We start from the raw sequence: 13273 nt of genomic DNA, 5'->3' as shown, positions 1-13273 counted from the left end.
TAAATATACATATAAAGTTAGAATAAAGTTGAGTTAAAGCTCAACTCTAATTCCAAACAAGGTGTCAAGAATTTTGAAATCCATAATTTCTCAAAGTATATTCCTCCTTATCCTTTTATAATTTCTCAAAACCAGGATATGTGCATTTGTAAGGGACCATGAAAAGCTTTACCCTAACACAGTCTGACTACATCTTTTACTTTATCCGGATCTGCAAATTGCAGCTGCTGATTGCTGTTGTCTCAAAGGTCATTGTCTTTCCCTTTCTCGTTGCTCTGTGGAATTGCAGATCTGACTCGAGCCAGAGTAGCATCCTATCATGGAGGGAGTTTTTTCAGTCTTTTAGCATCAACTTTTTCACTTACGGCTTTCCAGTACGTTCCCATAAATTATGTGCACTTCATTGATGACCCAGTAATGATAAAATACTTGTTAGCCCATTTATCTACGAATGCAACGACACTTTGCAAGTTTATGTTCGTTTGGGCTCCTTGCATATGTTGGCTACATAATCTATGCTTTCCCTTCCATGTTTCACTGGCATCGGTTAAATGGCCTGCCTCTCGTATTCATCCTCTTCTGGGCAGCTGGCACATATGTCTTCAATTTGGCATTCTCTGTTCAGAATAGAAGATTGTGCAAGGTACGACGTAAGCTTCTTATTTGGGGTCTTACTCTTAATAACATTTTCTTTAACTTTTACTGAGACTTCATAATTGTCTGCAGAACATGGAAGTTTGGGAAACTATCGGGCCTGTGCTATTATAGTATCCCGGGCTTGTATCTTCCAGCACAATGCTGTCTGGGAAGTCTTGTTGCCATGGGTAAATCTAGTGAACAGCTTTGTTTTCCATTGCTTGTCTGTTGGACCAAGGCAGAGTGAAGAAATAACAGATTCTGCTTGTTGCTCTCCAAAAGAAAGGAATCGAGTAATGAGCTTTTTCTGCTGGTACACGAAAACCTGTTTTGACCCAATGTAGAGATTGAACAGTATTATTAGTGTTAATGATCTCTTGTACTTGCCCCTTCCGTTTCTGTATATGGCTTTCGATTTTGGAAATGAAAACAAAGCTTTTGAAATAAATCACCTCGTCAAGGTCAAATTTGTAAAATGGTCAATTTTTATGTCGATCAACCTCTACTTTCCATGTACTTGCTCACTTGGGTCTCCTTTTTGGTGTTGGCCTCATTTCAGAACGAGGAGATGAAAGTCATACTTGTTGCTACACAGTAGCATGGCTATGCCGGAAAATTTATCGTGCCACAGTCCTCTGTTTAATATATCTCTTGGCAACCAAACCCGGGTTCCTCCATGCAGCCTACAGTAAGTTTATTAGGAGATTGTCCAGTACTTTGATGTTTCATAACAAAAGCTGTTGTACTTTTCTGCTTGTTGTTGCTATTTTGGTTTCCATAACAGTGATATTCTTCTTGGTGTACCTATTAAGCCACAGAATCAGCAAGAGGGTAATGCCGATCCTTGATTGTCTTGTGCCTGTCACATTTCGCACTTCTGCATCCTTAGTCTTCACCTAATTTCCAAATTTTTGGACTGTGAGGACTCAGTTGCTGCAGAAATTTTCGACTGCTAGGTAAACACCGAACACCGAATCTCATCTCATTTTCAGGAGAGTGCCTTCCTTATGCTATAGCCTGTACAAATTCGCATCATCTCAATAGAATTAGGAATAAATTGAATAAAATGTTATAGAGGTTACTAGATCTATTTTTCGGAAAAGCTTAAGCTTGTAGGAATGCGTAGCATCGGTATACTGTGTACACCAATCAATTTGTAATAAAACTAAACTCCTTTGCGCAATTAAGATCATATTCGTGTTCTCTTCTGGACATACACACCCAAACCGGAGTCCCCGGAGTAAACTTTTGATATTCTTTTCAATTATGGGTATTCAGGTCTCAACGATACCAATTCTTCTGGGGATTCCGTGAAGATAGCAGTGCGGAGATGCGTTTGCGCCATTCACAATCACGGGATCGATGTACTATTTTCATTTTCTGCAGTCGTGCAGCAAACTCCCTTCCCTCCAGTTGTGTTTACTATATATTGCGGGCTGCTCTCATAAAATCAGTTATTTTCTCTGTCTACACTTCACAGTCTGTGACAAGGCAGCATATCTTTTCTTCTCACGGTACTCTCAGGTAAAGCTGAATATTCCTTTTGGAAATTGATTATTTTAGGAATTAACTTAGTTTTTTTCTGTTTAATTTGTCAGAGAGGAGGATAATGATGTACTTTTGAGTTCAACTAGGGAGAAAATTCTATCTCCATACCGATCGTGTGGGACCAACATTGCCTTTCTGACTACCTCCTTGGCCGGCGCCGGAGGCAGCCACCCCCCACCCCTGATCTTCTCCTCCTCCTTCTTCGAGCAGTCTGCTGCTCCATTTTTTTTTAAAAAAAATTAAAATTGTTTTTCAACTTTATATTTCAATTTTATTTTCAAATTATAAAATTACAAAAAGATAAGTATTGTTTAAAAATAATAATTTTAAAATCTTTATTATAATAAAAATTCTTATTTATTTTAAATTATTTATTTTCACAATAAATGAAGAGTTATTTCTTTTTATTAAACAATATCTATTTTACAATAATAAAATACTAATTTTACAATACTTCTAAAAACAATTTTGTAATAAATAAAACTATAATAATGCCCACTCTACACACGTGTTTTATCAAATTCCATTAATAAGATTACTGCAATAGTTTTATTTCGTTTTCTCTTGCAAAGTAACTAAATTTGTGGGACTTTCAATAATATGAGATTAATTCCTATATCATAGATCATGCTATTTTAAATATTAAACTTTCTTTTCCTTTTTGAAAAAAAAAAGGCCTATATTAGACCCGAGTTGGATTTGGAGGAGAGGGAAAGGGAAGTGGGAGATCTCCACCAATTCTTTTCTTGTTTTTGGGCTTTTTTTTTGGAGGGTTTAACCCTCAAAAACTCAAAATATGTTCCCAAACAAAAAGAACCTATCTTTAATGATTATGTACAAGTTGTTATATCGCGTATGTTGTTTGTCTTTTTCACAATATTATATGGTCCGAACTGCATGTTAAGTTAGTTCAAAAGCCTTTGATTGCGCCAGAAACCTCGTCTGTGGTGGTGGTGGCTAGCACCAGGGACCTTGTTTGTCCCCTCCCCCATCTTCTTCTTCGAGTATGTGCATCTTTTTTCTAAAAATTATCCTATTTTATTTTTCTGAACTTTGACATAATGTCTAATGACTTTATTTTACAGTAAATAAATAACTATTTTTTATTATATTAAAAGAAATAAATTTTATTTTGCGACATTTATGTTACAATATATAAAGGTAATCTTTTGTTTTGATAATATTTAAGATAAGCAAATAACTATATGTTTTATGTTTTATTTTACAATATTTATGTTTAAATTTAACACACTTATAGGTGTGCAGTTGGCATAGCATATCCTTTTTCAATTTTACAGATAACTTGCAATATGACTTTGTTTGGGCATTGCTCATTCTTCTCTGAATGATCTTCCTTAAGAATCTAACTTTAACATCTATGATTTTTTTTTCTGGTGTGAATCCTAGTGATTTTTTTTTGATAAGTTACTTTAAGAGCTATATATGATGAAATATCATATATGCATATCTATCTAGTCGACACTGCATTCCTTTTTCTTTTTCTTTTTTTTTTTTGTCAATTTTACAGTTTTACTTGCTTTTTTTATTTTTGTTGATCCCCCATCATCTCTCTTCCTATTCTCATATTATTATATGTAAATTCGATTATGAAATGTATTTGTTTTTAGTCACGCATAACTAGCGTTTGAATATGGTTATCCACAAAAACAAAAAACTTGTGTTTAAATATCTTCTATTTTCCATTGTTTTAGATTGTTTGACCTTGCCCGGCAATCTTTTGATTTTTAGCATGGATTGTAAAAGCGTTTGGACGATTCATAGGAGAAATTAGTCTTGTACAAAAAAATTTAACGATACAGACAATGACAACAAATCAAATGCAAATATAATTAATTTTATTATTTCATGCGCGCGAGCACACACATATATATATAGACAACTTAAGAAAGAAACAATCAGGAGAACCTCGACCATCAACAAAGTGAAAGGCAGCAGGCAGGTAATTGAGAATTTTATAATGTAATTTTTCATCCAATATTGCTTCCGGAGATACCAATAAGGACTAAGCTACCAGCTCTATAAATAAAACACAAAATTAGAAAAATTAGTGTGAGAGCGAAAACAGCGAACAGTTACATAGTGATTAATGGCTAACCTAAAAGTGTTTGCCCTTGCCCGTGGTACTACTAATCTCTACCTGCGGAATTGATACTGCGAAAGCCGGGCCAAGCACAAGCATGATCTCCATGAGGTGTAACACCAAGTTGTACGCGTCGGGTGACCCGTTTGCATATAGCCTGGCCTATGTTCTCAACGATATGGTCACTGTAACTCCAAATCACCAAGGCTACAACTACTATACCAGCTCGCCCTATCCAAGCTCGGTGGTGTACGGGCATGCTGCTTGTTATCAGGGTCTATTCTACTCTGACTGTGTCACTTGCGTCATGTCCGCCAGGGACCAAGTGCTAAACGTATGTCCTATGCGCATCGGTGCCGAAGTGGTACGAAATGACTGTAAAATGAGGTACGAGTGGTACCCTTTTATAGATAATTAATTGGGAAGTTCATCCTGGTAGGATTGACGCGCAGATCTCTTTCGTCTATGTACGGATTGTTCTCCCTTCTATTGGAGTGCTCAAGCAGTAACTAGGGAGTGTACGTTTATGTCCACTCCCCCTTCTATTGAGCAATGAAATGATTTATTGTTCATTTAATTGTATCTTCAATTGGATTTACTTGTTTCATTGCATAAGTTCGTACGTCATGCCCAATTTATCGGATGATCATACTAAACTACAATTAGTCTTACACAATTTGTTTGGTATGATGACAATGCCTATGGTAATCGAGGATTATCATCAATGTATGATGTATAAGCGCCACAGGACCTCTCTTCAGACTGCATTGATCTGAATTGGGCTTTGTTGGGTCCGGCTTTTGTCCAATGACTTCAAATCTCGGGGCAATGAATGGTTTTCAACCGATTGTTCCTATTAGTAAATTAAATTAGACGCGATCCACTGAAAATGTAAAAAGAATAAAAAAAAATGGAGGTGATGAGAAAGGGATTCGGTATAGCTATACTAATTTTTATTTCGAAACAGAAAAACTTGTGTCCTTTTTTCATTTTGAGACTTCCAATATTCATTTTTATGGAAAAATAATAAAAATTAAGTTTTTTTTTCTTTTTTTTTTTTTAAAAAAGGGAATTTTGAGGCTTTTAAAGGAAAGGACTGCCGCTGGCAATGAAAGAGTGTGTGTGGGGAGCGGGAATGGGGTGGGGTGTTGCTGGGGAGATGGCCAAGGACATCGGCAACCTCGAAGGTGGGGTCGGGGCTACCAAACGACATCCCCAGCTCCCAAATTAATCAAGATTTCAAAGATAAGATCTTGGACGATTTTGGGGGCTGGGGACGTCAAATGGAAGCCTGAACCCCACCTTAGAGGTCACCGGCACCCTCTAAGGACATTGACGACCTCAAAGGTGGGGTGGGGGTTGTTGTTCAATGCCCTCAACCCTCAAATCGACCGAGATCTCAACTTAGGCTAATTTGAGGGTTGGGGCGTCATCTTGAGGCCCCAAACCCACCTCCCTCCTTCTGCAGCCCTTCCTTGCACAGCTGCACCCAAGGACTAGGGTGAGGTGTTGCTGAAGGGATGGCCAAGGATGCTGGCAACCTCGAAGGTGGGGTTGGGGCTTCCAAAAGACATCCCCTGCCCCCGAATTAATCGAGATTTCAAAGTTAAGATCTTGGACGATTTAGGGGCTGGGGGGCTCAAATGGCAGCTCGAACCCCACCTTAGAGGTCACCGACACCCTCTAAGGACATCGACGACCTCAGAGGTGGGGCGGGGTTTCTGTTCAACGCCCCCAGCCCTCAAATCGGCCGAAATCCCAACTTAAGCTAATTTAAGGGTTGGGGGCGTCGTCTAGTGGCCTCGACCCCACCTCCCTCCCTTTGCGGCTCTTCCTTGCAGGGTTGCACTTGAACCAGTCCAACTCCCCTGTAGGATTATAATGGCAAATTCAAAGTATAAATGGTAAAAAATGATTTATAATTAAAGTTGCGAAAATGCCAAAGGTGCAAGGTTAAGAGTGTCTTTTTCCCATTATTTTTCTATTGAAGCAATTAGCCTAGAGTGGGAACTTTTTACTCACGTAAAATAATTGCATCCTATATTAGTGCTATCATTTTTGTCTAGTTAGCTATGTCATTTCCATTCCGTCTCAAATGATATTTTTGGTTCTATTATGTACGTAATACGAATTATTTTATTTGGTTGTGTCCGTAATTGAAATTCGAAGTATGGATTGGGGGTCCACTGTGTAATAAACATGTAAATGTCATTCTCTCTTCTCTATATAATTGCTATTACACATATGCAATAGAACCCAAATTACCAATACACCCTCATCTATTCATCGTATTTATGAAATTAGCCCTTTAGCATCCTCCTCCTCTGTCATACCTTCGCCGCCATCGCCACCTCTGCCCTGTCGTGGTTGCCGCCACCCTTCGCTGTCACCATAGTCGAGCATCCTCTTTTGGCGACCCAACCTACCTCTCCCAATTCCTCTCGAGCCGCAGAAGCCCGATTTTGCCACTCAGTGACCAGATTCGACCTTGCCGGCACAGACCCAGCCAAGGATAGATCTCGAGTTGAGCCCTTCATCGAGCCCTAAGCCATCCAAGGCTTGGGAGCACCATGACTAGGCTTGCATGAGGGCCGCGAACCTAGCTATGTGGGTTGCAAGCCCTGGGTTCGCCTAGTCCAGGGCTTGTGAGCACCATGGTTGGGTTCGCGAGCCTTGCAGGAGCCCAACAATGGTTTTCTCGAGCCTTGAGTGGCTTGGGGTGGCCACTGATTCGCCGAAGCTTGAACCATAGAGGAAGGAGAACAATAGTCCGTCTTCTTCCTCTTTTTTTATTAATAAAATATTTTTTAATAATTTTTTTTAAATTATTATATTTTGGCCGAAATTTTATACTCTTGTAATAGTTTTTTTTTATATTTAATACATTTTTACATTTGTAGGAAATGGGAATTTTGATCTTTGTATGGGAAGGGTAATTCCATATTTTTATCTTAATCATATCTCTCTATTCACTTATATCAAATTTCAGAATTATAATTCTCAAATCCACCATTACATTCAACCAAACAATTAAGCTTATATGTAAACATAATTCTATTACATACTAATTCCATTGCCTACTCATTCCATCATGGTTAATTCCATTACATTGAACCAAACCTAATACATTCTGACTTCTGCCCTAATTGAATAAAAAAAGAAAATTAAAAACGCAAAATTTTTGTTGTGTTCATTAAAAGCAAAAGTGCGAGTATACAAGGAATTTGGATCTCAATAAAATTATAGAGAGAATGACATCCTCCCCCCTCCCACCAAAGAATCAATTGTTTTGACTACCCTAATCGGTTGGATGAGACATCAGAAGTCTCCATCCCTCCCCCAATGTGGGTAAGCTCCAGAACTTCTCGGAGATGAATTGTATTACTGGATGCGAACCCAGGTTCCGATGCTCGGGACACCGCGGTACACCACGAACACGAGGTAGTACCCAGGGGGAGCGATCCTGCCGGAGGGTGGTGCCCTGGTAAGGGCATGGTGGACTCCACCCTCTACACTGAGCTCGGGGATGCCTAGCTGGATGAGCCTCTGGTTCATGGAGTACCCATGGGTGGTGAAGGGCGGTGCGTACATGGTGACCTTGATGTCCTGCATCCTGACCTCCTTGCGGATATACCCAACCAAGAACCTGATGTGGAAGTCATTACCGTAGGTCATCGTGTTGTCAGACACATCAACCAGGATTTGGGGGCGGTACTTCTGGAGCGCTGGAGCGAGGTAGGGTGGAGAGAACTTCTCCATCCGCATCTCGGTCGGGAACTCAACACCCTTGAAGAAGTACCTTGAGTTTGTGTTGCTGCCTCCAACTAGGATCTTGCCGTCAGGGAGGACAATGGAGGTGGAGTGGTACATCCTCGGGATCGTGGCCGCCTTTAGCTCCTTGAATCGGTCCTTACCGACCTTGTTGGGCCTGAATAAGACAGGCTTGTAGTTTGGTTCCTTAGCATTGCCCCATGCAGAAGCACCTGCCATGATGCCATTAACAATCAATACAATGGTGTGGAAGGAGGCAAGAGGAATGCCAGTCGGAAATTCGTTTCACTGCTCTAAGAGTGCTATGGATATGACTTTATGTAGCATAGCATACCGCGAGACAACCATTCTAAGAATTCTATTTGGACATGACCCTATCAAATCCGTGCATACCTTTCTTGGCCCCGTTAAGCATGAGGAGATCTCCGGTTGGCAGGATCAACATGTCCCCCATCACTCTTCGGGATGGCATGTTCTCTCTCATCCAGGCAGGGTTGGGGTCGGAGACCACAAGCCGCCCGCAATCCTGTAAGGCCGGCACATAGGTTTTGTTCTTCTCTGCCAGCCGGAAAGCCTTGGGCCTTGCGCCACCGCAAATGATCACCTGAGCCTGGACATCTTTGCTGTTCGTCTTATCATCCAATCTAAGGGGAAGGAGGGCGGACATGCCCGAGGCAGGGTAGTTGCGGGACCCGCCCAACAGCCTGGGGAATTCCTTGATCACCTTGTTGCCCTTAGGGTCGAAGAGGATTGAACGGCTGTTGGCAAAGACGAAGAGGTTCCCATCAGGGAGGAGGTGGACAAAGGGATATAGGTTGTTCTCGTCAAGGTCCGTGGTCTCATCGATGAATGGGAAGTAGATTGCCTGGCCGTTCGGTTTCCCGGTGGGAGGAACTAACTCGTAACTGTAGGCTTTCCTGCCGCCTACCACGATGAAGCTTCCATCCTCCAACGTTACCTGAGTTGCATACCTAAAGTACGAAACATATACCAAAATCATATCAGTATACCTCAATCATCTAAGTTGCACAACACAAAACAAGGGAAACAACAACAAAAAGAAGCAAGTTCCTATACCATCTAGGATCGCCAAGTACATTAGGCGTGTCCTGCCAATCGCAAGTGTCGCATGGGCCTAATGTTCTGATGGATTTGGCTCCATCCTCAAAACCTCCAGTGCTCAACACTGAGCCGTCAGCTGCTAAGTTACCAGAAGAGCACCACGGGTTCGTGACGATCTGCCAAGAAATCATCAATTTATCTCACCTGTATTATTGGTTTACTCGAAGTATATCGAACTACTTAATAGAAATATGCTTAAACAATGTTCTCTATATTGCTTAAATGGGATCTTTGAGATGAGAAACAATTAAATACTCACATGGAGTGGCCTCAAAGCTGCATTTTCAGTATCATAAATCACAGCGTGTGCCGTGCAATCTGGTTTTTTTGTAGGGTCCAGAGGACAGACATCACCCTTAGGGAAGTTGATAAGCGACGGCCCGAACACCGTGGAGTCGAAGATCAGGGCCTTGTTATTGGGCATCAGCTGCATGTGCATCGCCGAGACACCTGAATTTTGAGAAACCAACTCCCATTTGCCGGCATACTTTGTGTCAAACTCATCCTTGTCCTTCGGTAGATTTGCAGGATCGACATCAACAAACCCAGCTTCTTCTCCAGACAGCGAGTCGACATCATCCGCGTATTTCCCGGCTTCACCTTTCAAGCCTCCATCGTTTGCATCAAAGAACTTTTTCGCATCTGCACAGTCATAGATTATCCATAGAGACACGTGTCATATTAGTTACGGTTTTATTAATGAGAGTTTAGTTTTATGTGGTAACACCATAATATATAATTTTTGCAGAGATACGAGCTCGAATCAATACTCTTCGACAATCATAAGTTCGAAAACGATGCTTTCATTGGACGTACACCACTAGTTAGTAGAAATATTTTGTCACGTCAAAGGTATATACTACATAAAAATTTTGTCTCCACGTATTTGTTATTACACACATATACCGGTGATAGAAAAAAAAATGAGATAAAGACGTGTCATCACAATACAGAATTCCTCTTCATTAGGTATAGACTGTAGTGATTGCAGATTCATGATAATTTCCCGACAATTCATGTAAAAGGACACTTTTATCTTGATGAAGGATCTGATCATCAGCATTTGGTTAAATGATATATGTACGTGGTGAACTTACCGGAGATGAGCTTCTCAGGGTTGAACCCTTCGATTTCAACGCTGAAGAAGCCGGCATGCGAATAGCCGGGGGCAAGGACTAGTATAAGGAAAAGAAGTGCTCGAGGGAAAGGAGCAGCCATTGAAGATCGTTAATCTTCAACTGCCCTTTTTTTTTTTTTCCTTCTTTTGGTTTTTGTTGTTTTTTTTCTTTTTGTTTTGTTTTGGTGTTTAACCTTCACAAAAGCTTCCTCTCCCGCTTGAGCCCTTCATATTGATTTCGATTAGGAGATTAATTGTTTATTTTAAGACAACGAGGATCTTTAATTTCTCAATTTAGGGGAGTTTACTATAAGTTAACCATTTGTTGATCAGGCAAGTTTGAATAAACGAACGGTTGTAGTGATGGTCTTCGCTTCTTGTTATCTATGCTTTTCTGGACTCAAAATAAGGGCATGTTGCCACCTAGAAGTTTGATTCTTGTGATGTGTAAAAGAATTGCACGAGACTTGTGGTTCAAGTCAAGTTGATTCCAAGTGAAAATTATTCTCACTCAATAGACTGATGACACGTGATTATCTAGCGAAAAAAAATTTTCCTTAAAATTTTTAGGAAAAAATTTGCAAATAAGCACAATTATGGAGAAGAATAATAGTGCAAGTGTGTTAAGTATTTATACAAGCAAACGGTTCTACTCTATAAACAAAATAGCCTTCTAAAAATCTTTCCACGGGACCTGAAAGTCTGTCCTTGCACCTTGGAACCCCCAAGCTGACACTTGTTCCCTTGGCAATTCTTCTTGTCCAATTTCCATTTTTAATCTTTCCCAAGCTCATTCAATTTTTTTTTTAAATTCTGATATCCGAATACCAAATAGACTCTAATTGATCCATTAAAGAGTAAACCTCTCCCATTCGTGAATTTTCTACATCTACAAGGAACAAAGTTGAGACGATCTTAATGAACAAGCATGAATCAACCCATATTGGCTTCATCCATCTTTATAAGTCCCTTTTATCTGTTTCCTTAAAAAGTTTCCTCATTCTCTATTACATTATTCATTTGCTCTTGGAAGAAGCCATTTTATCAAAGCTATAGATTCCCAGGAATTCTATGTGGAAGTAAAAAGGTAAAGGTAAATAAGGATCATTGATTAATGCAGAGATATAGACAAAAAATACGCTTTTTTTTTGCTAAGTAAAAAAGATATAATTTTGAGAGATATAGACAAAAATACTCTTTTTTTTTTGCTAAGTAAAAAAGATATAATTTTGAGAAATAATCATTAATTTTTTTGCAATGGTGCTAATTCGTTTTATCATATCATTGTGAGAAATAATCATTAAGGCTTTTTTTTAATACCTTGATATGTAGAATTTATAGTGTCATTATAAATGAATTTTCATCTTCCATAAAACGGAAATGGTTTTGTTTCCCTGTAAAGTGCTTTATAAGGATACTGTTAAATATATAGATGTAAATAGTTTAGGGATTTAAATGTAAATAGTCTAGAGTTTATATGCTTTGTGTAATTAACCGTATAATATATAAAGAGGGTTGTGTGTCTCCTGGAAGACACGATTTCTTTTCCCAATTTCTATTTTGCACATGGTATCAGAGCTAGGGCTTGGGAAAATTGATTGTCCCAGCTGAATCTTCCGATTGGAGAGCTGGAGGTCTCGTCTCGTCTCAGGTGGTCGTCGCCCAGTCGTCTCTGTCTGGTTCTACTCAGTCGTCTCCGTCTGGTTCTGGTCGCCAGTTCGTGAGGTCCCATTCGTCTCAGGTGGTCGTCGCCCAGTCGTCTCCGTCTGGTACTGCTGCTGCCCACTCTATCCAGTCTGTTGCCTTGGGGCTCCTCTGCTGCTTCTTGGTCAGATTTGGTCTTCGGGGTTATCTGTGCTCCTCTGCTACTGTGTATGTGCTGTATTGTACTATGTTGTGTTGTGCTGCTGCGTCTCTGCTGCTGAGTCTCTGCTGTGTTGCTTTGCATCTCTGTTGTGCTGTACTGCTGTGTCTCCGCTGTGCTGCTGCTTCTCTGCTGTTTTGCTACTGCATCTGTGATTGTGCTCAGCTGTACAGCTGAGTATCTGCATTTGTGCTGCTCTGTTGCTCTATTGGAGCCCTGTTGTCTCAGCTGCTGCTCTGTTGCTCTATTTCCTGAGTTAGCTGTGGAAAGTTATGTCAACCTCTCATGGTAATATAGGTGTTTCCCCAATCTATGGGAGCCTTGTAATTTCCACTGTCAAGTTGAATGGGAAAAATTTTGCTGATTGGAAAGCGTCCGTGGAGTTGTGGTTTTTGGGTCAAGGACACAAGGAGCATCTCACCAAAGAAGCTTCAGAAATTGAAGAGTCAAAAAAGGCAAGCTGGGTTCAGACTGATGCATATTTGTGTACTCTCCTATGGCAATCCATTGATCCATCTTTAATGTCCATGTTCCGACCTTATAGGACATGTAAATTAGTGTGGACACGTGTGAAGGAGGTGTATACCCGCGGTATCACCCGGGTGTATGATGTACTTTCTAATCTATTTCAACTGAAGCTTTTAGATACGGATATGCACACACACTTGGCCAAACTTCAAGGATTATTTACCGAATTTGATGAGATCATGCCCTACACTGCTGATTTAAAGGAGCAACAGGAACAATGCGACAAGATGAAAGCAATTCTCTGCTTGTAAAGTCTTGGGACGGAGTACGAGTCTGTTCGACATCAAATTCTTAGTGGAGAGTTTATCCCTCCAATTCCTAATGTGATTGCTCGTCTAATTCGGGTGACTGATGTCTCTCAAACTTCAAGTGCACCTGAGGAGAATGCGGCACTTGTCACCGAGTCCAAGTCATCTACTGCAGCCTGTAGTTCAGTCGGTGTTGCTCACACCCAAAAGGGAAATCGTAGACCTAAAGGTGGAAAGGGCCGAGGGAATTCTCCAAATTGCACTTACTGTGGACGACGTGGTCACAGTCGCGATAAGTGTTATTCTCTCCACGGGTTTCCTCCTAAGTTTGCTAATGC

General features: G+C 40.4%; 2 protein-coding genes across 4 annotated transcripts; one reads left to right on the top strand and one right to left on the bottom strand.

Moving 5' to 3' along the window:
* Window positions 1-167: 167 nt before the first annotated feature.
* On the top strand, window positions 168-2387 carry LOC116211863. 3 transcript variants are annotated; one of them, XR_004157768.1, is made up of 6 exons: window positions 168-643; window positions 727-824; window positions 1196-1324; window positions 1449-1592; window positions 1915-2160; window positions 2235-2289. XR_004157768.1 is itself a non-coding variant. In XM_031546387.1 (5 exons), exons 1-4 carry the CDS (start codon window positions 552-554, stop codon window positions 1469-1471), a joined length of 342 nt encoding a protein of 113 aa, XP_031402247.1. In that variant the 5' UTR covers window positions 168-551; the 3' UTR covers window positions 1472-1592; window positions 1915-2387. The 3 variants fall into 3 exon arrangements, 1 of the variants encoding a protein (XP_031402247.1); XR_004157769.1 differs by having other exon boundaries at window positions 727-929; XM_031546387.1 differs by having other exon boundaries at window positions 1915-2387.
* Window positions 2388-7302: 4915 nt separating this feature from the next.
* On the bottom strand, window positions 7303-10516 carry LOC116210424 (aldehyde oxidase GLOX1-like). Its single transcript, XM_031544289.1, has 5 exons — window positions 10276-10516; window positions 9438-9820; window positions 9134-9294; window positions 8450-9027; window positions 7303-8268 (listed from the first exon to the last, which is right to left on the bottom strand). The coding sequence occupies exons 1-5, from the start codon at window positions 10394-10396 to the stop codon at window positions 7667-7669; spliced, it is 1845 nt and encodes a 614-aa protein (XP_031400149.1). The 5' UTR covers window positions 10397-10516; the 3' UTR covers window positions 7303-7666.
* Between the last annotated feature and the right edge of the window lie 2757 nt (window positions 10517-13273).

The sequence above is a fragment of the Punica granatum genome, chromosome 6 (genome assembly GCF_007655135.1).
Source record: "Punica granatum isolate Tunisia-2019 chromosome 6, ASM765513v2, whole genome shotgun sequence".
NCBI classification, from domain to species: domain Eukaryota; kingdom Viridiplantae; phylum Streptophyta; class Magnoliopsida; order Myrtales; family Lythraceae; genus Punica; species Punica granatum.
Note: the sequence above shows the minus strand (reverse complement) of the source record. Positions and strands in the feature narration are given on the sequence as shown.

What these genes read in the sequence shown, in the direction of transcription:
- LOC116211863 (XM_031546387.1), top strand. Translation starts at nt 552, where the DNA reads ATGGCCTGCCTCTCGTATTCATCCTCTTCTGGGCAGCTGGCACATATG. An exon ending in AGAATAGAAGATTGTGCAAG is followed by an intron (nt 644 to 726) that starts GTACGACGTAAG and finishes AATTGTCTGCAG; the next exon opens with AACATGGAAGTTTGGGAAAC. An exon ending in GTTCCTCCATGCAGCCTACA is followed by an intron (nt 1,325 to 1,448) that starts GTAAGTTTATTA and finishes GTACCTATTAAG; the next exon opens with CCACAGAATCAGCAAGAGGG.
- LOC116210424 (XM_031544289.1), bottom strand. Translation starts at nt 10,396, where the DNA reads ATGGCTGCTCCTTTCCCTCGAGCACTTCTTTTCCTTATACTAGTCCTT. An exon ending in CCCTGAGAAGCTCATCTCCG is followed by an intron (nt 9,821 to 10,275) that starts GTAAGTTCACCA and finishes ATGACTGTGCAG; the next exon opens with ATGCGAAAAAGTTCTTTGAT. An exon ending in CAGCTTTGAGGCCACTCCAT is followed by an intron (nt 9,295 to 9,437) that starts GTGAGTATTTAA and finishes ATTTCTTGGCAG; the next exon opens with ATCGTCACGAACCCGTGGTG.